Source organism: Monodon monoceros, unplaced genomic scaffold (assembly GCF_005190385.1).
Source record: "Monodon monoceros isolate NGI ecotype Baffin Bay Population unplaced genomic scaffold, NGI_Narwhal_1 Super_Scaffold_7, whole genome shotgun sequence".
Classification (NCBI taxonomy): domain Eukaryota; kingdom Metazoa; phylum Chordata; class Mammalia; order Artiodactyla; family Monodontidae; genus Monodon; species Monodon monoceros.
This window is the reverse complement of record NW_021703784.1, coordinates 99555845-99579030: the sequence shown is the minus strand read 5'-3', so window position 1 is coordinate 99579030 and position 23186 is coordinate 99555845. Positions and strand designations below refer to the sequence as shown.

At 53.1% G+C, this 23186-nt stretch overlaps 2 protein-coding genes and 1 non-coding gene across 5 annotated transcripts; 2 read left to right on the top strand and 1 right to left on the bottom strand.

Annotated features, from left to right (window-relative positions):
- The first annotated feature begins 54 nt into the window (after nt 1-54).
- Nucleotides 55-2882, top strand: TRPT1 (tRNA phosphotransferase 1). 3 transcript variants are annotated; one of them, XM_029208428.1, is made up of 8 exons: nt 55-90; nt 448-531; nt 762-843; nt 1708-1877; nt 1966-2140; nt 2347-2403; nt 2479-2589; nt 2719-2882. In XM_029208428.1, the coding sequence occupies exons 2-8, from the start codon at nt 457-459 to the stop codon at nt 2808-2810; spliced, it is 762 nt and encodes a 253-aa protein (XP_029064261.1). In that variant the 5' UTR covers nt 55-90; nt 448-456; the 3' UTR covers nt 2811-2882. The 3 variants fall into 3 exon arrangements, with proteins under 3 accessions (XP_029064261.1, XP_029064262.1, XP_029064260.1); XM_029208429.1 differs by lacking the exon at nt 2479-2589; XM_029208427.1 differs by lacking the exon at nt 55-90 and having other exon boundaries at nt 403-531.
- On the bottom strand, nt 2811-22901 carry FERMT3 (fermitin family member 3). The gene is made up of 15 exons (XM_029208426.1): nt 22753-22901; nt 22007-22179; nt 19031-19264; nt 18696-18815; nt 18430-18598; nt 18113-18215; nt 5943-6050; nt 5647-5781; nt 5517-5566; nt 5287-5411; nt 4989-5095; nt 4650-4883; nt 4169-4293; nt 3476-3617; nt 2811-3363 (listed from the first exon to the last, which is right to left on the bottom strand). Exons 2-15 carry the CDS (start codon nt 22164-22166, stop codon nt 3184-3186), a joined length of 1992 nt encoding a protein of 663 aa, XP_029064259.1. The 5' UTR covers nt 22167-22179; nt 22753-22901; the 3' UTR covers nt 2811-3183.
- LOC114887862 lies at nt 14305-14411 on the top strand. Its single transcript, XR_003791623.1, has one exon. It is a non-coding gene; the product is annotated as a U6 spliceosomal RNA (small nuclear RNA).
- Nucleotides 22902-23186: the final 285 nt, after the last annotated feature.

The following is a 23186-nucleotide window of genomic DNA, read 5'->3' as shown; positions in this document are numbered from 1 at the left end:
TCGGCTTCTCATTGGCCGGTCCTGGCGCTCAGGGCCCGTCGGGGTCAGCTGACGGGCCCGTCCGGTTCAGCTGCCCGGCCCCCGGAGTCGGTGAGCCTTCCTGGCTGTCCCGGCTCTGTCTCTCTGGCCGGCCCAGACATTTCTGCCCCGTTAGCCTGGTTGCCGGCCCCACCTCCCCAGGCCCGCTTTGCGGGGCAGACCAGGAGCCTGGGTCGCAGGGAGGGGCTTGACTTCCCTGGGCCCTGTGGCTGACAGAGTGTCACCATGGGCAAGTCTTGCTGGGCCTCAGTTTCCCTATCTGCACCAGGGAGTTAGGGGTGGGAAGTGAATTTAGAAATCTGAATATCTCCCTCCCAGCTCTCACATCCTGAGGCTTTGTGACTTTCTGGGCATCGTGGGGACATGGGAAGGTCCTTAACAGTCTCCACATTTCACTGCTCCCCACAGGTCTTGGCCATGAACGCCTCTAGAGGAAGGAGGCAGGAAGCAGCAGGGCCCAAGGGTAGAAGGGTTCACAGACCCCGGGAACAGGTGCGCCCCCTCCACCCTCACCCCTGCTCCCAATGTGGGAGGGCAGGGGAGGGGGTCCTGCTCCCTGGGAAATGCTGGTGGGGTGGGAGTGGGGGCAGATGGATTGTGCTGTTCTCGGGGAGCACAGGGACTCCTCTCCCTCTGGTCTCCTACAGCAGATCACTGAGTTCAGGGTGAGCAGCAGGGCAGGGTCACCACGGGGACTAACGGCCGCCTCTGGGCTCTTTCAGGACCGGGATGTACAACTGTCCAAGGCTCTGTCCTATGCCCTGCGCCACGGGGCCCTGAAGCTGGGGCTTCCCATGGGGCCCGGTAAGTGAGCATCTTAGAGGCTGGGCCCAGGAGTGGTTGGAGCCCAGGGAGCAGTGTGAGCCCGTCTGTGACTGCCTTCCCTCATGGCTCCCACCGCAGTCCTATGAGAACAGCACAGAAGGCACATCCCTTCGGATGACCGAGGCCCAGAGCCCAGTATAATGTCCAGGGCAGACTGGGAGAGGAGCCTCTATCTGGGCCAGGCCTGGTGATGCCTCCAGCCCAGTGGTCCAATAAACACTTATCCCAAGACTGGGCACTGCGGGGGTGTTGGGGCAACTGATGTTTATTGAGTGTCCCCTCTGGGCTGGGTACTGTGCTCAAAAGGGTCACTTGATCTTTGTGACCCTCCATGAGGCAGATCCTATTCCCATATAAGTTGAGAAACTGAGGCTCAGAAAGGGGAGACTTTCTTTTTTTTTTTAATTACTTAATTAATTTTTAAATTTTTGGCTGCCTTGGGTCTTCGTTGATGCGCGCGGGCTTCTCTAGTTGCGGCGAGTGGGGGCTATTCTTTGTTGCAGTGCGCGGGCTTCTCATTGCGGTGGCTTCTCTTGTTGTGGAGCACGGGCTCTAGGCGTGCAGGCTCAGTAGTTGTGGCTCGTGGACTCTAGAGCGCAGGCTCAGTAGTTGTGGCACACGGGCTTAGTTGCTCTGCGGCATGTGGGATCTTCCCGGATCAGGGCTCGAACCCGGGTCCCCTGCATTGGCAGGCGGATTCTTAACCACTGTGCCACCAGGGAAGTCCCAGGGGAGACTTTCTAAAGGTCGCACAGGCTCTGTTCTTGTTGCTTGTGGCTTCCCCTGTTAACTGTGGCCCAGGCCAGGGCAAGTTCAGCTCCTGACCACTCTGCCTGCCCACAGATGGTTTTGTGCCCCTGGACACCCTCCTGCAGCTGCCCCAGTTCTGCAGCTTCTCAGTTGAAGATGTGCAGCGTGTGGTGGACACCAATGGGAAGCAGCGGTTCGCCCTGCAGCCAGGGGAGCCCAGCGCCGGCCCTCTCATCCGGGCCAATCAGGGTCACTCCCTGAAGGTGGGAGCTAAGGGGACAAGTGGGAGAGCCATGTGAGACCCCTGTCTGTGAGGGGGTCTCACTGCTGCCCATTCCCCATCCATCCCAGGTACCTGAGTTGGAGCTGATTCCCCTGGAGACCCCACAGGCCCTGCCCCTGGTGCTCGTCCATGGCACATTCTGGCAGCACTGGCCATCCATCCTGCTCAAGGGCCTATCCTGCCGGGGGAGGACGCACATCCATCTGGCCGCGGGACTGCTTGGGGACCCTGGTGTCATCAGTGGTCAGTGCCCCCCCAAGCTACTCCCACCCATTCTGTGCTCCCAGGTCCTCCTCCAAGGGTCATAGCCTCTTGTCCAGGGGCAGCCCAAGCCCTGCATGCAGGAGCAACTCCCCACCCGCACCCCAGTGAGCTCAGGACCGCAGCCCACCCAGGTTTGATAACCACAATCCAGACGCCCCAGACCCCAGCTCCAATTGTCTACTCAGGCATGCGGCCAAATTGCGAAGTGGCTGTGTTCATCAACGGGCCCCTGGCCCTGGCAGGTGAGTCTGGACACAGCAGGTATTGCCCCAGGCCTTCAGAGAGGGCATGAGTCACATCTCTGGCTCTGTCTGCAGATGGAATCCCCTTCTTCCGCTCTGCTAATGGGGTGATCCTGACTCCAGGGAACGCTGATGGCGTCCTGCCTCCCAAGTATTTCAAGGAGGCCCTGCAGCTACGCCCCACCCGTAAGAACTACCACCCCACCACTATTCTTTGTGCCTGAAGCCTGTGCCCTCTGCCCTCACCTCTTTCCCAGCTCCCAACCCCAGACTGACTTCGTTCTCCCTTCTCTAACCAACTCTTTTCTCTCTCAGGAAAGCCCCTCTCCTTGGCTGGTAATGAAGAAACAGAGTGTCAGAGTGACCCCGAGCACAGCTCCAGAGGAAGAAGGATGACCCAACAATAAAATATTTTTTTTTAATGTAAAAAGATAACAAAAGAGAAACTCCAATTTGAACCTATGAGTCATCATCCTGTAGCTGTAGCCAGTCTTCCTCATGTGCTCAGGGACTACAGCTAGGTCAGAGGTGTTGGTCTTGGTCACTCAAACAGGGAAGGGCGGGTGCTGTACAAACTAGAGACCCCTCTCCCTAAGCTGGGGGATGGCAGAGTCTGGCCCAGCCAGGTCCCTGGTCTACACAAGGCCAGTGACAGTGGGTGAATGTGCCCAGCTCGGTCAGTGCACGTCTGGAGAGGATGTGGGCAGTGAATCCCAAAGGGTGTGGGCTTTGGAGCGGTCATGGAAGGTGGTGAGTGGGGCGGGGGCAGTAAGACAGGCTTCAGAAGGCCTCGTGGCCTCCTGTGAGCTGCAGGAAGAGGTCCTCGTCCAGCTCCTCCCCACGGGCCCGCTCCCGCGTTGACAGGAAGATGTAGCCCCCAATGTACTCATGCACGATGCGGCAGCTGGCAGATACGCAGCTGAAAGCCACGTTGATGTGCTCGTCAAACTCAATGGCTACCTGTGGGGTGGGCAGTCAGAGGGCTGGTCGGGGGTGGGGTGAAGGGAGCAGCCTTGCCCTGGTTGGGTCTGGCCCAGCCCGTGTCCCTCCCCCACCCTCACTCCGGGCCCACCTGCCGGATGTCCCAGTTGACATTCCACTGGCGCATGTTGCTGAAGCGCCAGGTCTTGACCACGTCACCCACGGCCAAGTCGATGCGGATCAGTCGGTTGTTGGCGATGCCCAGAATCTCGTCTTTTCTGCTGCCCTTGAACCTGGTGCCCAAGGGGAGAGTGTGAGCCGGGACCCCACCCTTCGTGGCCCCGGACCTCTCCCAGACAGCCAGGTGCGGAGCTCAGCAGCTAGCTGGCAAGTAAATCTCTTAGGTTCTCTGGGTCTCAAGTTGCTCATCTGGAAAATGGGGGTTAATTACTATAATCACAATGATAGCGTTTAGCAGCATCAGTCCATGCTTTTCGACAGCAACTTTTTTTTGGTAGCAGCATCATCCATTTGCTCCTATCTTTGCAGGCTTGGAAAATGGGCAGTCACAGGGGGCACTTCCTGTCACAGCAGCCACCCAACCCTGTCCTACAGATCAGCTGCCAAGGCCCAGAGAGGAAGTGGTCTATGGCAGAGCTGGGACGGGTGCGGGATCTCCTGCTCTCCCCACCTGATCCCTCTCTTGTGTTTGCAGGCTGGAAGGGGGTGCACGCAGGCTGCCCTCGGTAAGGGCTCCCCGCAGAGGACAGGAAGGAAGGCTTCAGATGGCTTCACCATCTTCAGAGATGGTGCTTAGCAGAATGGACTGGGGTGGTACTCATACCTGACCATGACGTAGGAGATGCCGAAGTCAGGCAGGGACTGCCAGGCCTGAATGAAGCGCAGCTGGGCCTCAGACAGCGAGAGTTGGGCCACATTCTGGTGGGCTTCCAGGATCCGTGGAGTGAGCTGTGGGACAACGCTGGTGAGGGGCTGCCAAGGTCCCTGAGACCCCCTGCCTGTCCCCATCAGGAAGACAGGATGCTGAGCCTGGGGCAGGGCCAGTGCCCAGTGTGGGTCCACCCGAGTGCACCCTCTCACTGTTCAGCACATGTGAGCTGAGCCGGGCCCTGAGGTGGACATGGGCAGCTGGACCGTGACACCCCCACAGAGGGTGGGGAGCAGCACGCTCAGTCTCAGGGACCCAGGTGGGAAAAGGAGCGAGTGAGCGTGTGCATTTCCACAGGAAGGCTCTGTGGACATCCAGGGGCAAGGGTGGCCAGGTAAACCCTCTGGCTGTTCCCGCCACCTACTCCCTCTGGCACCTGCTTGGCCTTGAACTTTCGCTGGAAGCGGGGGGCAACAAGCCCGTAGGGGTTGAGGCCCTCGGCGGAGGCATCAGGGCCCTGGGGGTGGTTGCCCGAGCCCCCGCCACCTGTCCGCTGCAGGCTGAGGAAAGCCAGGATGGCCTGCACCTCGCTGGAGTAGCTGCTGTCCGCCATGGTGCGGCCCCTGGAGGCCAGTCGGCAGCCGGCCATCCAGCGGGCGTACTGCTGCTCCGGGGGGGGGGGGGGGGGAGAGGGAGGTGAGGGGCTGGCGAGGCTCTAGCTCAGCCCCTGCCCTTGGCCTGGCTCAGCCCTGGCCCCTGTCCAGCCCTCACTCACATCCTGGCACCGCAGGTAGATCTCACTCATGCCCTCAGGGGAGGGCACCAGGAGTTTAATGCAAAACTTCTGGCCTGAGACGTTGACATCAGGGACCACTTCACAGCCTGGAGGAAGAAGGGGTGGGCTAGGCTGGGAGAGGGAGCCCTGTTGAGAGGGCCCTGGGTGAAGGCCAGTCCTGCACAGTGGCCACAGGTCAGAGGGCATCTTCCCCGCCCCCAGGAGGAGACAAGTGAGAGCATTCACCTGGCCAGCACACAGCCCTTGTCCCTCTCCTGGCCAATCCGCCCTCACTCACCCTTGAGGTTGAGCTGCTGAATGGGGTCCCCGGGGGCCTCGTCCTGGCTCTTGTAGTAGGACAGCGTGGTCTCCTTGAACACTACCCAGTGCTGGCGGTACCCCTTCAGGGTCAGCTTCCGGGGCCTGAGGGTGAGGTGGGAGGTTCGTGACAGGCCTCCTCCCTCCCTCCTGTCCTCTCTCCACACTGGGCCCCTCCAGCAGGGCTGCCAATTCTGGGCCCAGACTCACCGGAAGATCCGGAGATGGTCCTTGAGTTCTGGGATGGTGGTGAGGCTGTCCTGGGGAGGAGAGGAGTCAGCGGGGTGCTGGTCCCTGCACTTGACCCTGACCCCAACCCCTGACTGGGGCCCCTCCTCACCAGCACGTCCGTGCGCGCCGACCCCTCCAGCTTCACCTCCAGGTTGCTCAGGGCTGCATCCAGGTCATCCAGCCCCGGGTCTGTGCCAGGCGGTTCGTCTGCCTCCCCACTTTGGGACAGCTTGTTGATGTGGTACTGGGAGGAGCACGTGACCAGGGAGGACTGAGCGGGCAGCCCCTTAGCCCAACAGTGCCCTCAGCTGGGCTTCCCCGGAGGTGGGCCCCCGCCGGAACACCCTCCCTGCCCTGGGCCTGGCGCGCACCTAGCCACCCGGGGTCCCCAGGCCTGCCCGGCACCTGTAGGGCTGCAAACACCATCATCTCCTCCTCAGTGCAGTCAATCTCCTCCAGCAGCAGGTCCCACCGAGCCTGCTCGTACAGCTGCGTCAGCCTCACTGGGTCTGTCTGGAGTGGTGGGAGGGGAGGCTGGGTTGGTCGGTGCTAACTGCCCTGACCACCCCCTGCAGCCAGCTCCTGCGAGCCTCAGGCCTCAGCCCTGCCCTCTGTGCTGTGCAAGCTCATTTGGTGGCTCCGCAACCCCAATCCCAGCCTGCCAGCCCCATCTGCCCAGGAAAGCGGCAGCCCCTCCCCTCTAACCTCTTTGTGAAGATATGGAGCATTTGTCTACTGTGTGCCCTGCGTGCTGCTGAATGGACAATGGGGACCGAGTAAACCCGTCGGTAAATAAGTGAAGTGATTCAAGAGTACAATCAAAGCGAGAAAGAAAGTAGCTTCCAAAGGGCATCTCACTTGTGTGCTCAGGCAGGAAGCCCACAAGTTTGATGGTGATGAGAGAAAATGGAACTGGGGTGCAGCTGCACTGAGACCTGAGGATGGACAAGCCACTGAAGGGAAGAGTGGTAGGAAGAACATTCCAGAGAGAAGGAACTCAAAGGGGGATCCTAGTTTCCCACAGAAGACCAAGCCCACGCTCCCTCTGAAACCCGCCAAAATTGATAGCAAAGGCATAAAAAGGATAAACCCAGAAGGACAAAGAAGAGAGAGGGGAGACAACTACAGCTGGTGAGAGATACCAACAAAATTTTGGAAGATGAACAAGCAAAAACATGGACAGGAACTGAGTTGCAGGGAAGGAGAGCTGGGATCTCACACCCTTTTCCCTCTCTTGTTCTATGGCAAACGCACTAATGAATTTTGTGACCACGTAGAAGGGTGAGATAGGGAGGGTGGGAGGGAGATGCAAGAGGGAGGGCATATGGGGATATATGTATACATATAGCTGATTCACTTTGTTATACAGCAGAAACTAACACACCATTGTAAAGCAATTATACTCCAATAAAGATGTTAAAAAAAAAAAAAAAAGATCAGAAAGCAAACAGCAAAAAAACTAAGATCTGAACAAAGGCATCCAGTTCACATGGCGGACAGGCTCAGGTCTGGGATCCTCTGGGAGGCGAGGGTGGGCTGAAATGAGGACCACAGAAAGTCTATAAAGAGAGCACTTCCCTCCCCGCTCCCTGCAGCCAAGTGACAGCCAGCTGGCACCAGGTAGAAACCAGAGATTTACTCTCGAGATGCTGAGCCAGAGGTACCCCTGCATTTGGTACATCTGGGTGTGGGGGGCATTGTGCTGAAAACAGCTGAATTAAGGGAAAGTTGGCATTTTGAAAGGTGAGACATCCCCAGCCCTTCCCCACTTGTCACCAAAGACATTGGCAATGAGCCTTCTATTCCCCAGTCAGGAGATCAGAGCATTCACTGCTGAGAAGCCAAAGAGAAACCCCCCACAGAAAGTGGCATTCCTGCCCCATCTTCCCCAGGAGGCCTAAAATGCCAAGCCCTATTCATTCACTTAGGGTTTCCAACTGGCTTCTTAGAGCCTTACTTCTAAATATGAAAAGACAGGCAGGGATTACCCACATTTTAGGAAAGCTGCTGGAATGAACAACAGAGACCCATGAACTATAGTCAGGGGAAAAAAAGAGCTTGGAGGAAATAAAGACAATGTAGGGAGCAGAAAAAACTTCAAACAACACCAGTCAGAATCCTTACAGAGACAAAATACCGCACTCATAAAACAAGAACAGGACACTATTTTTAAAAGGAACGTGGGGCTGCCCTGGTGGCACAGTGGTTAAGAATCGCCTGCCAATGCAGGTGACACAGGTTCAAGCCCTGGTCCTGGAAGATAGCAACTCAGCCCGTGTGCCACAACTACCAAGCCTACGCTCTAGAGTCCGTGAGCCACAACTACTGACGCACACATGCCTAGAGCCTGTGCTCCGCAACAAGAGAAGCCTCCGCAATGGGAAGCCCACGCACCACAACGAAGAGTAGCCCTTGCTCGCCTCAACTTTAGAAAGCCCACACACAACAAAGACCCAATGCAGGGCTTCCCTGGTGGCGCAGTGGTTAAAAATCTGCCTGCCAATGCAGGGGACACTGGTTCGAGCCCTGCCAGGAAGATCCCACATGCTGCAGAGCAACTAAGCCCGTGCTCCACAACTACTGAGAGTGTGCACCTAGAGCCCGTGCTCTGCAACAAGAGAAGCCACCGCAATGAGAAACCCGTGCACCACACGAAGAGTAGCCCCCACTCCCCGCAACTAGAGAAAGCCCACGCGAAGTGACAAAGACTCAACGCTGCCAAAAATAAATAAATAAATAAGTTTTTTATAAAACTAAAATATAAATAAATAAAAGGAACGTGATTATAAAGTTATAGTAATTAAGACAGCATGGCATTCACAAAGAGAGACAAATTGATCAATGTAATCAAAGAGAGTCAGAGAGAGACCCACACATATATGTTCACCTGACTTAAGACAAAGGTGATCTTGCCATCACTGGGGAAAGGATGCTCTTTTCAGTAAATGGACCTGGGTCAATTGGATACCCATATGGTACATTTTTTTTTAATTTAAAAATTAATAAAGTTTTTGTATCCCTACCTCACACTACATACAAATATCAATTCCATTTGGGTCAAAGATCTAAATATCAAAGTTAAAACAATAAAGTCTTTGGAGAAAAATAGGCCTACATCTGTGTGATCTTAGAATAAAAGATTTCTTAAACAGGATGCAAAAAATATTAATCATAAAAGAAAAAATACGACTCACATTATATTAAAATTAGGAGCTTCTGCTTAGCAAAATAAACCACTAAGAGAATGAAAAGGCAAAGCACAGAGTGGGAAAATATATTCACAATATATTTATCTGTCAAAGTACTCAGGTACAGAATATATAAAGAACTCCTACAAAGCAATATGAAAAAGACAAGCAACTCAATATAAAAACTGGCAAAAATTTTGGAAAGAAACTTCACAAAAGAGGATATCCAAATGGCTAATAGCCATACGAAAAAGTTGTCAACTTGATTAGTCATCAGGGAAATGTAAATTAAAGCCACATAAAAAGCACATCAGGGCTTCCCTGGTGGCGCAGTGTTTAAGAATCCACCTGCCAATGCAGGGGACACGGGTTCGAGCCCTGGTCCGGGAAGATCTCACATGCCGTGGAGCAACTAAGCCCGTGTGCCACAACTACTGAGCCTGCACTCTAGAGCCCGTGAGCCACAACTACTGAGCCCAAATGCCACAACTACTGAAGCCTGCATGCTCTAGAGCCCGCAAGCCACAATTACTGAGCCTGTGTGCCACAACTACTGAAGCTCGGGCACCTAGCGCAAGTGCACCGCAACGAAGAGTAGCCCCAGCTCGCTGCAACTAGAGAAAGCCTGCACACAGCAACGAAGACCCAGTGCAGCCAAAATAAAAACAAACAAATAAATAAATTTTTTTTAAAAAGCACATCATTGGTTGCCTGGGGTTGGGTGTGGGATGAGGAATGACTGCAAATGGGCACTAGGGAACTTTCTGGGGTGACGGAAATGTTCTAAAACTGGATTGTGGTTGCACAGCTATATAACTTTACTAAAAATAAACTGCTCACAGTGGGCAATTTTTATGGTATGTAAGTTATATCTCAGTAAAGCTGCTTGAAGAAACAAACAAAATACCATGTGAGATACTATTATACACCTACCAGAATGGCTAAAATGGAAAAGGTAGGGAATACCTGCTGGTGAAGTTGTGGAACAACTGAAACTCATACACTGCAGGTGGGGGTGTATGAGTGTGTAGTTATCTACTACAGCTAAACCAATGCCTGCCCCACAACCCAGCAGTTCCACCTCTGGATATATACCTTATAGAAACGTGTACATATGTTCACCAAAAACATATGCTGGAATGTTCACAGTATCTCTATTCATAATAGCCCAAACTGAAAATTGCATAATGTTCATCAACAATAGAATGGAAAATTAGTTGTGGTACATTGACAGCATGGAATATTACACACCAGTGAGCAACATGCTACCACTATATGAACATGGATGACTTATACAAGCATAATGCTGGGTGAAAAAAGCCAGACACAAAAGAGTACAGATCGCATGATTTCATTTATGTAAATTTCAAATACAGGCAAAACTAATCTATGGTGTTAGCAGTAACATTAGTGGTTCCCCCTGTGGGAAATACTGCTTGGCTTCTGAAGGCTGGTAAAGTTCTGTTGGTTTACATTTGTGAATATTTCTAAATGTATGTTACACTAAAAAACAAAACAAAACAAAACAAAAAACACTTCAGAAAGGAACAGTCAGAAAATAAGAGCTCTTAGAATTTAAAAAGACAGTTGCAGAAATTAAAAATTCAATAGCTCATTTGGAAGATAAGTCAAGGAACTTTCCAGAAAGTAGAACAAAAAGACAACAAGCCTTAAAAAAAGAAAGAAAATATAAATGTCTAATTTTTTTCTTTTAAAAATTAATCTAGGAGGTCTAACATCTACTAAGTTCCAGGAAAAAAAAAAAGCAGAAAAATAGAGAGAAGTAAATTATTAAAGAGATTGTATAGAACATTCTTCTAGAACTGGACGACCCTGATTTGAAAGGGCTCAGCAAGTGTGCAGGACAATCAATGAAGAAAGATTCATACGAGGACATACTACTGAGAGATTTTTAAACACCAAGTGATAAGGAGAAGATTCTTTGGTGTTTTTGCTTTTGTTTTTGTTTGGTCACGTTGCATGGCTTGCAGGATCTCAGTTCCCCTATCAGGGATTGAACCCAGGCCAGGGCAGTGAAAGTGCTGAATCCTAACCACTAGACCACCAGGCAACTCCCAAGAAGATTCTTAAAAGCTTCTGGGGCCTCCCCTCCCCTTTCAAGAAAAATTAAAAGGGTCACACGTGGAAGGATTGAAAATAAAAAATGGCATTGGACTCCCCAACAGCAACACTGGAAACTAGAGGACAATGGGAAGGTGGCTTCAAAATTTGGCAGGAAAATGTTTCAATCCTAGAATTCTGTACCTAGCCAAACTATCATGCAAGTGAGGGTAGAACAGAGACCTTCTCAAACACACAGGATTTCAAACCACTTAGGGGAAGCTATTACTATTTTACCGTTTTAGGGGAAGCTATTGAAATATATGCTCCATCAAGATGAGGGAGTCAGTCAAGAAAAAGGAACACAAGAGATCCAGGAATCAAGAAATCCAATATAGGAATTCCCAGGAAATAGTGAAGGGAAGTTCAAGGACAACAGTTAAGCAGTGGGTCTAGACTGCTACCATTCCACAGTTCTGACCAGGAAATAACACTGACTGATATCCTAAGGTGATCGATCATTTTGAAAGGGGCATCGTCCTTAGGTTGCAATGTTGGAGGGGCTTGGTTATAGAACATCCCACCTCATCACTCTGAAGATGCCCCATGGCAAGCCACAAACTCACAGAGAGTGTACAGATAGCCTTTTGGGGTCTCTCTTCTAATTGTACACAGACAGACAATTAATAGAAAAGAAATAAACCAAGAAAGGAAGTATAGTTACTCTGTGGCTTAGCTAAGAACGTTATGTATATGTGTTACTATTTACAGCCACACTCATGTTGTTTTAACCAAAAGCTACAACACAGGTCAACTGCAAAGATGCAAAGAGATGCGTGTGTTGTGGGGGAAGGAGGGAGGATATAAGACAGATAAATCTTCACCTTTCATACAAAGTGAATAGATTATGCGTGAAATGAAAAAGTCAAGGGAATAGACATACATAAGCTTGTCATATAGATGTAAACACTAGAATAAAAAGCTACAGAGTCAAAACCTATAGTCTCTAGGGATCAGAAATCTGGGATAAAGAGAGGTGGGGTAAGGAGCTGTTTTTTTTTTTTTTTTAAATTGTTGTTATTACTATTAGGACTATTCAACTCTTTAAGCCACCATATGTTACTTTGATTAAAAATAAAATTTAAGCTTTTTTTTTTCTTTTGGCCGCACAGCTTGTGGGATCTTAGTTCTCCAACCAGGGATTGATCCTGGGCCCTCAGCAGTGACAGCACAGAGCCCTAACCACTGGACCTCCAGGGAATTCCCTAAAATTTAATTAAAACAAAGAAAACGACAAAGACCAAACAGGTTTTAGATACTGGACAACAGACCACCAGAACAGGGATCCCTGAGAGAAGGGAAACAAGTGAATGGTGAGGTTGCCCCAGCTTGCTGCCTGGAGCAAGCGTGCCTGCTGTAGCCAAGAGGAGGACCCCAAACGGAGCCCAGCATATTCCCTGAGAAGAGCAGGTGCAGTTGAGAATCTGGGGAGTCCAAGGCAGCTAGAATTCACAGGACAGAGTGTTGCAGAGGAGAGAGCTGCACAGAGAGAAAACTCTGGATGGAAATCAGCAGAGGGCTCCTCTTTAGTCATTAGCTGGGTACCGATCAGCACATGTGTGTAAGGAAATAACTCAAGGCTAGAAAGAAACAGTAAAAGGAGCAGGTGGAACACTTACCAGAGCTCACATGAGGGTGGGAATAGTTCATACTCCCAACACAGATTAGAGAAGCCTCATCATATATATAACATCAGAATACTCAGAACACGTGAATTCCCTGGTGGTCCAGTGGTGACCACTGCCAAGGGCCGAGGTTCAATCCCTGGTCAGGGAACTAAGATCACACAAGCCGTGTGGCAAAAAAAAAAAAAAAAATACTCAGAAGGCTCTTGCCACAGTAATGGGGTAAATTAGCCCTAGATTAAAAGATGCTTTTTTCTGATCTAATTAATTATTATTTAATTATTATAAATTATAATGATTAGTTCATGTTCAAAGCAAACCTTAGAAGGAGCAAACTGTTTCCAACTGTCTTAACTTCAAAACAAGGTTTAAAGATATTTAAAGCACTACCAAAAAAAAAAAAAAAATCCAGGACCCAAGAACATAAGATTTGTAGTGTCTGGCATCAAAAAAAATTTTTCCAAAAAACAAAAAAATTTCCAGGCATGAGAACAGGCAGAAAAGTACAATTCATAATTAGGAGATAAATAGTTAATAAAAGTAAATCCAGAAATGACACAGATAATAGAATTAGTAGACAGAAACACTAAAAAAAATTATTTTAAATATATCCTGTATGTTCAAGAAGGTAGAGAAAAGCATGAGCATGTTAAGGAGAGATGGAAAATATTAAAAAAGGTCAAAATTGAACTTCTAGGCAGGGTATTAATGACATATTAGACACGGGAGAAGAAAAGATTAGTAAACTTGAGGATAGAGCAGTAGAACTATCCAAAATGAAACAGGGAAAAATAAGACTGGGGGAAAAAAAACACTGAACAGAGCATCAGTGAGCTGTGGGATGATTTTAAGCAGTCTAATAGTCATGTGACCAGAATCCCATAAAAGAGGGGGGAGCAGAAAATACACCTGAAAAAATAAAGGCCAAAATTTTTCCAAAGTTGATGAAAACTATAAACTCAGATTGAGGAGGCTCAATGGACCCCAAGCATGAGAAACCTGAAGCGAACCAAGGCACGTGATCATCAGATTGTTTAAAACCGGTGATAAAGAGAAAATCATAAAAGCAGTCAGAAAAAAACGTGTGTTCATACAGATAAACAAAGAGAGACAAGCCAAAAGACTGTGAGGCAGAATTTTTAAGGAAAAAAAAAAAAGTCAGCCAAGAACTCTACAACAAGTAATATCTTTCAAAATCAAAGGCAAGGGCTTCCCTGGTGGCGCAGTGGTTGGGAGTCCATCTGCCGATGCAGGGGACACGGGTTCGTGCCCAGGTCCGGGAGGATCCCACATGCCGCGGAGCGGCTGGGCCCGTGAGCCGTGGCCGCTGAGCCTGCGCGTCCGGAACCTGTGCCCCGCAACGAGAGAGGCCACAACAGTGAGAGGCCCGCGTACCGCAAAAAAAAAAAAAAAAAAAAAATCAAAGGCAAAAGAATGACTTATGCAGACATACAAAAGCTGAAAGAATTCATCACCAGTAGACCAGCTTGACAAGAAATGTTAAAGGAAGTCCTTCAGGCAGACAGATAATGGTACCAGCTGGAAATCCAGATCTATACACAGGAAGGTGAAGACCCGGCAGGGAATGGTGAGTGTGTAGGCAGAGAGAAAAGACTGCTTTCCATATTTTAAAAATGCATTTGCAGGACGATTGGCTGATGGAACTTTTCTGTGTCTTGACTGTATCATGTCAAGGTCCTGGTTGTGATACTCGTTGGGGGAAACTGGGTAACGAGTCTCCAGGTATCTGGGATCTCACATATTAGTTCTTACAACTGTCTGTGAATCTACAGTTATCTCAAAACTAAAAGTGTAATAAAAAAATAATGGACTGTACTCGCTTTGGCAGCACATATACTAAAATTGGAACGATACAGAGAAGATTAGCATGGCCCCTGCGCAAGGATGACACGCAAATTCGTGAAGCGTTCCATATTTTTATATGGAATCTAAAAAAAAAAAAAAAAAGTCATGAAGAACCTAGGGGCAAGATGGCAATAAAGATGCAGACCTACTAGAAAATGGACTTGAAGATACGGGGAAGGGGAAGGGGAAGCTGGGACAAAGTGAGAGAGTGGCATGGACATATATACACTACCAAACGTAAAATAGATAGCTGGTGGGAAGCAGCCACATAGCACAGGGAGATCAGCTCCGTGCTTTGTGACCACCTAGAGGGGTGGGATAGGGAGGGTGGGAGGGAGGGAGATGCAAGAGGGAAGAGATATGGGGACATATTTATATGCATAACTGATTCACTTTGTTATACAGCAGAAACTAACACACAATTGTAAAGCAATTATACTCTAATAAAGATGTTAAAAAAATAATGGACTGGTTACAGTAAAAATAATCATGATGATGACTCAACAATTCTACTCCTAGGTATTGATATACACCCAAGAGAAATGAAAATATATGTCCACTCAAAAACTTGTACATGAATATTCATGGCAGGATTGTTCATAACAACCAACCAGTGGGGGTAAAACAAATGTCTATTAACTGATGAATGGATAAATAAAGTGTGGCATATATGTACAATGAAATATAATTTTACAATAGAAAGGAATGAAACACTGAGACAGGCTACAACGTGGATGAACCTTGAAAACATTACGCTCAGTGAAAGAAGCCAGCCACAAAAGGCCACATGTTGCACGATTTCATATACATGAAATGTCCAGAACAGGCAAATCTATAGAGTCAGAAATTGGTAGATGCCTGGGGCTAGGAGGGGTGGGGGATAAGTGAGGAGTGACTGATAATGGGCGTGAGATTTCTTTTGGGGATGATGAAAATGTTAAACGGGCAAATTATACGGTAATGACTTATTTCTCAATACAGTCATCATCATAATAATAACAGCAACAGGGGATTCCCTGGCAGTCCAGTGGTTAGGACTCCGTGCTTTCACTGCCAAGGGCACGGGTTCGATCCCTGGTCAGGGAGCTAAGGTCTTGCAAGCTGTGCGGCGCGGCAAAATAAATAAATAAATAAGAATAACAGCAACAAGGATGACAATGTATCGTGGGCTTTGACGTATGTAGAAGGGGAGTGTGTGATAACAAGAGCGCAGAGGCTGGGAGGGGAAGACGGGATCCCACTGTAAGGTTCTTACACTGTAGTGAAGCGGTGTTTCACTGGATGGTAATCATAACCCCTAAAGCAACTGCTAAAAAGAGAAAAGAAAGCAGCAGAGATAATACACTCTTATAAAGGAGGTAAATGCAATCATGAGAACTACTCAATCCAAAAGAAGGCAGGGATGGGAATTCCCTGGAGGCCCAGTGGCTTAGGACTCGGTGTTTTCACTACCAGGGACCCAGGTGTGATCCCTGGTGGGGGATCCTGCAAGCTGCGCAGCACAGCCAAAAAAAATTAGTTAAAAAATAAAAAGAAGGCAGGGAATATTGTACAACACAGGGAGCATAGCCAACAGTCTATGACAACTATAAATGGAGTATAACCTTTAAAAATTGTGAATCACTATATGGTATACCTGTAACTTAGATCATATTGTTCATCAACTATACTTCAATAAAAACCAACAAACAAAAGAAGGCAGGGAAGGCGGGAAAAGGGCACAACAGCCTGGAGGAGAGGAAGGAGCACGGGGATGTGGACGGAGAGGAAAGGGGGGCCGGGCAGGTGGGAGGGAGTGGGCAGCGCCAGGGCCAGATCAGCAAGGTCCTGGGCCGCAGGCACCCACAGGAGCCTTTTAAGCAGGATTGACAGGACCTAATGCACCTGTAAACGTTCATTCCAGATACTGCGTGGAGGTTGGGGAGGCCAAAGGAGGAGAGAGGCCCATTAGGAGGGGCTGCAGCAACTCACACGAGAGAGCCTGACGCTGCACAGACGAAGGGATGGAGAGGAACGGGTGGTTTGGGATGTTTAGTTCAAGGAAGGATCAACAGGACACAAGGAGGGATGAGATGAGAGGGAAACGGAAAGACCCAGAATAGTGTAAGTGTGGGGATTTTGCCATGAGTCCATGGTGGGAGGATGTGCTGGGCAGACTTGGAATCAAGAGTTCTGTTTCAGGACTTCCCTGGTGGCGCAGTGGTTAAGAATCCACCTGCCAATGCAGGGGACACGGCTTCGATCCCCGGTCCAGGAAGATCCCACATGCGGCCGAGCAACTAAGTCCGTGCGCCACAACTACTGAGCCTGTGCTCTAGAGCCCGTCAAGCCACAACTACTGAGCCCAAGTGCCACAGCTACTGAGCCCACGTGCCACAACTACTGAGCCCATGCACTGCAACTACTGAGCCTGTGTGCTGCAACTACTGAAGCCTGCGCACCTAGAACCTGTGCTTTGAGAAGCCACCGCAATGAGAAGCCTGAACACCGCAACGAAGAGTAGCCCCGCTCGCCCCAACTAGAGAAAAGCCTGCGGGCAAAAGCGAAGACCCAATGCAGCAAATAAATAAATAAACAAATGAATAAATAAATAATTTTAAAAGGTTACTATGTCCAAAACAAGTAGGCTTATCCTAGTGGAAGGCTACTTTCAAAAAAAAAAGAGTTCTGTTTCAGGCAGAAGCTGAGATGCCTGTTAGGTGCCAGAGCAGAGACAGCCATTTGGACATGAGAGTCTAGAGCTCAGGGGAGAGAGGTCTGGGCTGGAGGTGGTAAATCTATAAAGAGCACAGAGATGACCCTTAAATCCAGGAGGCTGGATCTTCCTGGGAGAAAGGGTAGAGAGAAGGAGGCTGGGGAATGGAGCCCTGGAGCCTGCAACTCCCAGAGGCTGTGGAGACAGGAGGAAGGGCTGAGGAACCTGGGCAGGGCAGCTGCAGACCCTTGTGCGCGTGGGGATCCCAAGTGGCCAAGTAAGAAGTGGATGGCGAACTTCCCTGGCCATCCAGTGGTTAAGACTTCCACTGCAGCGGGTGCAGGTTTGATCTTGTATGCCGCGTGGCGCAGCCAAAAAAAAAAAAGAAGTGGACGGGAAGTGAGCAGGGGACAGATAGCATGGAAGGCATGGTCACCTCAGCAGGACAGGGACTCCAGGATAGAAGACTCTGGGATAGAGTTGGCTGAGGAGAGAGAGGGAGTCGAGGGGCACCCACAGGAAAGGCTTGCGGGGAGCAAAGACGCTGGACCCCAGGGTTCTAGAGACAATGGCGCTTAGCAGTTTTGCAGTGAAGGCGGTTCAGAGAAGTGGGGCCACAGGTAGAGGGAGCACCTGGAGGTTTTCCGGATGGATTCATGGAGGCTGTTGGTTGCCGGTGGGGATGGCAGGCAGGGAGGGAGAGAGGCACACAGGTGCCTGCCCGCAAAGCCTCGTCTTTCACCTGCCCCTAGTCCCTGCAGGTCCCAGTGCCACCGCCTCCAGGAAGCCTTCCCTGAGTGCAGGTGTGGGTGCCTCCCACCTGAGCAGCCTTTCCAGGGGCACCCACAACCGTCTACACTGAGTTGTGGTCATTATCTCCCTGATGGTCCTTGAGAAACAGGTCTTGCCATCAACCGGGGCCCAGCACCATGTCGATGGAGTTAATAAACGGGTGTGGATGGACAAATGGACAGATGGATAGACCCCTACAAGTGTCTAATGTTCCTAGAGCCCAGACCCCCGATGCAAGGTCCCCGTGTCCCACTGATCCAGACACCCCTTCTCCCTGACCCAGCCCACCTTGGGATCCAGGTCGAAGAAGCTGTAGTACTTGAAGCGCAGCCAGAGCATGTCCCCCGCCTTGATACCCTGCTGCATGAGGCACCGCGACGAGTCCAGCCACCTGGGCCGCAGCGCAGGCAGAGGCTGGGTCAGGGCTGAGCCGGGGGCAGTGGGGTGGGCTGGGGGGCTGGGCAGGGGCTGGGGCAAGCACACACGTGCAGGAAAGGCCTGGGGACAGGCGTGGGTTTGGGACGAGCAGGACACAGGGGAGGGTGTGGGCTCTGGGCGCAGGGGCTCAGGCACAAGCGCAGGTGAAGACCCGGCAGGCGAGGCACCTGCTGTGGAGCTGGGTCTTGTCCAAGAGGGAGCTGGGCCGAGGCAGGCGCTGGAGCAGCAGGGGGTCTGGCGGTGCCAGCGGCCGGCTCAGCATGTGGTAGCAGGCCTCGGTCTGGGCACTGTCTGAGAAGTGGGCTGGCATCCCCCGGAACGACACAGGTGCCACGCCTGGAGTGCGGGTCACGGTCAACCAGGCCCGGCCCCGACCCCAGGCCTCTGGGGCCTGCCCTTGTGGCCGCCCCTGGGCTGCCCCGCCTGCACTCACCCCCGGCCAGGACGACCTTGGTCAAGTCATACACCTCCTCCTCCGGCTCCTTTTCCTTCTTCTTCTTCTCCTTCTTCTCAGGAGCCCGGAGCAGAGACATCTCCTCAGGGTGCCGGATACCTGAGAGGAGCAGAGGTCTCAGCGGGGGCTGGGGTTCTGCCCTGTGACCTCCCGCCCCACCCATGGGCAGTTCGGGGCAGGGCACAGCCCCACGAGCCGGATGGGGAACAGCTCAGCAAGGTCGAGGTGACAACAGCTGGGCCTGGAAAGGGAGGGAACGTGCCCCCTGGCAGGACCCTCGCAGGGGGCAGAGTGGGGACCAGCCGGGGACTCACTGAGGAGCCGGCAGATGGCAGCCACAGCCTGGAAGAGGGGCTGGGAGAAGCTGGCTCGGAGGCGCAGGGCACGGCGATTGGGCAGTCGCAGGATGACAGGTCGGTGCTGGGGCCCAAAGAAGAGGCGGGCGTCCGCCAGGATCCCGTATTTGTCCAGGGTCCAGTGGGTCTGCAGCAGCCATTGTCTTTTCTGTTCCCACCAAATGGCATGGTCTGACCAGTCCTGCTTCCGCTCTGTGAGGCCACAGGCAAGGGGGGCCACGTCAGCCTTGGAGGGCCCTGCCCCCAGTGCTGAGCACAAGCCTGGAATTCAGAGGTGGTGACCGCCCCTCCCCTGCCCAGGCCAGGGGCAGGGCCAGGCGGGGTTGGCTTGGGGGCTAGGACTGAGGTCATGGCAGAATGGCTCTTTGCTGGCTAACCCTGCTTGTCCCCGGGGCTCAGTTGCTACTGAGGGGAGTCACTTCCCAGGGGAGCCCCCAACCCAGAATCTTCGTGCTCCCATCTCACACACTCCGGTGCACTGGGCTCCCCCGTACAGCACCTCCTGTTTCCTCCCACAGTTCCTGGCTTCATGGCTTCTCTCTGGCATTCCTGGGAGCCAGAGGCAACTGCAGGGCCTGGGGTTGTGCCGGGCACGCAGCAGCAGGCACTCCATGAATATCTAGTGGTTACTAGCTCTGTGACCTTGGCCAAGACCTGAACCTCTCTGGTCTTCAGTTTTCTGGTTCCTGAGATGCGAGCAGCAATGGACACTGCGCAGTGCCTGCCGCCACGTGGTGACTGCATGGTGTCTGTGACACAGGCGTGCGGCCGCATCGACACGGCGCATGGGCCTTCGGATAGAAATGCGAGCACTTCGAGGTCATGCAGCTGGTGAAGGAGGACACGTGCTCTCCTCTCCATCTTCCCTTCAGGAGCCTGAACTGGTGCCAGGTGAGCACAGTGGAAGAGCAGAGCCCACTAGCGTCAAAGCCCTTCCTGGGGAGTGGTCCCGTCCTCTGCGCCACCCTCCTCCCTCTTCCTCCTGCCCTGTCGCCCTCTGTGCCTTCACTCTGTTCTTGGTTTTGTGGCACCCACTCCCCGTCTCCTCCTGACCCTTTGCTCTTGTTCTGTCCCGTTGGCCCCCTCTCCTGGCCTGCCCCCGTGCTTGCCCATTGGTTCAGTCCGAGGACCCTCTTCTCCCTCCTTAGCCTCGGCCTCTTCCCGGGGTCTCACCTAGTCTAGGCCTTCATCTTCCTGCTGTGAGCCCCAGGCCAGAAACCCACAAGCCACTGGCTAAGGGGCACGTCCACTGGCTTCGATCATTCCAGACACCTTTTTTCACCAGCCCGTGTGCCCGGCTCTGGGACTATAAATGCGGTGACTCCTAGTCGCAGCCCTCAAGGCCCCACTTCACCGCACTCTGCCTGACACTGGACAGAGGTGCCCCCTCCCCTCAGCAGCTCCCTGGGGGCTGGGTGACAACGGCTCTCCTGCCAGGCCCGAGCTTCCTCCCTTTCACTTTAGCCACCACATTTTACCAATGCCAGCCCTCCCCCAAACTCACCTCCTGTCCATCTTCACCCGACCCAAGGGGCCTGCCTTAGCCTGACAGCCTCCCACTGGAAACCTTTCGGCACAGCTGCCCTCCACCTCCGGGACGGAGTCCAAAACGCCTTATGGCATTCACCCCAGCCTCGTTTCTTGTCATACTCCAGGAGTCCTCCCCAGCCTAGAGGCTCCAATTCAGCACTGCACGCCCCCACGCCCCAGCGACACGCTGAGGCAGAGATCCCATTCTGGGGGCCTTGCTCCTCCCTGCTGTGGCCCCCTCTCAGGATTCATACTGTCCCGGGCTAGGCGCAGCCCCTGTGTTGGCAGCCAACACTTAGCCTGTGTCGGCAGCTAAAGGGTGGGTCCCACCTGCCCGGCTGCGCTCCAGATCAGGGGCTGGCCCAGCCAGCATGGCCATCAGTCGACCTCGGATGTGCTAAGGAGTGAGTGGGGGCTGGGGACAGGAGCTGGAGGGACTTGACCCCGGGGGGCCCCTGCAGCGGGTGGAGGAGTGGGTCCGGCTGGCCCCTTGTTCAGGCCTCACGCTTTGCTGTGGGCCAAGCCCCGGGGCCAACCGGCTCTTCTCCCGGAGCACCCGGTCTTCACCCTCTCCGCCCTGTTCGGCCAAGCCTGCCTGAGTCTCTGTCTGACACCCGGTCTCCTGAGGGACCCTCTACTCTCCACTTCTGCTTTCACAACCTCCTTGGGCCCTGCCTTCTCGAGGCTTCCCTCACCGCCTCAGCCCTGTGGCCGGGCTGCCCTGCGGCCCTGTGCTGTCCACAAGCCACTGACCTCCCTCCCGGGCCGCCCACTCACCCCCACCCCCGGGGGACCCAGGACCCAGGCTGGCACTATCGCGGGCCTGCCTTCCGGCTCTGGCTATCAGAGCGGGCCCGCCGCCCTCCCAGGAAGGGGCAGCCCGCACCCCCAGCAGGGAAAGGCGATGAGAAGCCCCCGCGTCAGTGGCCCTGCTCCCCTCCAGGGCTGATACCAGAGGCGGCTGTGCTGTAACTTCCTGTGGGGGCAGGGCCTTCTCACCCAGGCTGGGCCTGTCACCAGCCTGCTGAGGGCTTCCTTCCGCCCGGGGAGAGGGTGTGGGAGCCCCTCCCCACGTCAGCAGGAGCCCCCTCTGGGCTCCTCTCGACCCCCAGAATGGGATCTCTGCCTCAGCGCAGGCAAGGCCTCTCCTGCCCCAGAAGTGGGTGAACGGAGGACCGTGGCCAGGTCTGCTCCTCGGGGTCTTAGTGGAACCCGTTGGAGCGGGAGGAAGGGAGGAAAGACAGTGGGAGGGAGGGGAAGTTAAGTTGGGGAAATGTCTTTTTTGGAACCAAATGATTAAGCTGGTGCCTGAGTCACTGTGACTCCATTATCGAGGGCCACGTAGCAGGGCTGGCCCGGAAGTGCCAGGGGACCCCGTGGGCAATGGGGGCGGTGGGCACTCACTGATCTCCTCCACAATCTTCAGGAGCACCCCACCGATGTGTGACTCCCCTGTGACCCGGAGGGTGACCGACTCGGCCTCGGGGTCCTCCTCTCCTACAAACACCCGCAGCTCCCAGGACGAGTCGATGTAGTCCCCGGTGGCTGTCTTCATCCCCGCCATGGCTGCGGCAACTCTGGGGAGAGGGTGGGAAGGAGGCAGGGTGGGCAGCTGGGCCCTGGTAGGCTGCCTGTGGTGCCCGGGACAGGCGGGGGCCCAGAGGGCAAGCCCGTAAGGCAGAATGCCACGGCAGCAGCAAGACGCTGGGAGCTGAGCTGTTGCAGGCGAACCTCAGACCCTCCCTCCGTCACAAATGATTGGGCTGAAGGGACCTTCAGAGTCTGTGTTGCCCAGCCCTCTCCCTTCTTGCAGACGGGAAGACGAGGCCCGGTAAGAATAAGAAGGGCCTCACTCGACATCACCCAGCTCGATGCCAGAGCTAAGCACAACCTCCGTCAGCTTGCTCAGCCCACGGCCCAGCCCAAGCCCACACTGGCAGCTGCCCACCCTAGAAATGGTTGTGAGCCCAGGTCAGAAAATAGTTCCAGTCAGGCCCAAAGGTCAGCTCCATCATCCCAAACCAGCCAAAGCCTCTCTAGGGCAGTGGAAAGTCCAGGCTGCCACATGGAGAGAGGCATGCTGGGCAGAGGGGCTGCCGGAGGGCGAGGAAGAGAAGGGTCCTTGGGTCTTCAGCCACCGGCCGGCTTACCTTCCCTGCAAGGGGCTGGGGCTGGAGGTGGGGGTTGGAGCGTCAGCCACTCCTGGCTGCAGCCCGCACACCTGCAGACCACTGTGTGCTTCCTTCTCCTCTCTCTCCGTGGAGCTTCCTTCGGAGGCCAGCCCTCGCGCCTTATCAGAGCAGGGCGGGCCTGGCCCCTCCCCAGGGCGTGCTGGCCCTGGGGGCAGGAAGCAACAGCCAGCACCGTGGCGGTGGCACGGCAGGGGTTCCAGTGGGGCCCTGCCTGTGCTCCCAGTGAGCACAGGAAGCAAGTGGGGCTTGTGGACCCAAGACCACACAAAGGGTCCCGTCACTTGGAGGGAAGTTCGATGCAAACTAGAGAAGCCACCTATTTGTGTTCCCTTGCCGGAGCCATCTCTCATCTCCAACCTGTCGTGAGGTGGGGGTCCTTGGGCTGTAAGCAT

What these genes read in the sequence shown, in the direction of transcription:
- TRPT1 (XM_029208427.1), top strand. Translation starts at nt 403, where the DNA reads ATGGGAAGGTCCTTAACAGTCTCCACATTTCACTGCTCCCCACAGGTC. An exon ending in TTCACAGACCCCGGGAACAG is followed by an intron (nt 532 to 761) that starts GTGCGCCCCCTC and finishes GGGCTCTTTCAG; the next exon opens with GACCGGGATGTACAACTGTC. An exon ending in GGGGCTTCCCATGGGGCCCG is followed by an intron (nt 844 to 1,707) that starts GTAAGTGAGCAT and finishes GCCTGCCCACAG; the next exon opens with ATGGTTTTGTGCCCCTGGAC.
- FERMT3 (XM_029208426.1), bottom strand. Translation starts at nt 22,166, where the DNA reads ATGGCGGGGATGAAGACAGCCACCGGGGACTACATCGACTCGTCCTGG. An exon ending in GAAGATTGTGGAGGAGATCA is followed by an intron (nt 19,265 to 22,006) that starts GTGAGTGCCCAC and finishes GTGGCCTCACAG; the next exon opens with AGCGGAAGCAGGACTGGTCA. An exon ending in CAAGGTCGTCCTGGCCGGGG is followed by an intron (nt 18,599 to 18,695) that starts GTGAGTGCAGGC and finishes CCCGCACTCCAG; the next exon opens with GCGTGGCACCTGTGTCGTTC.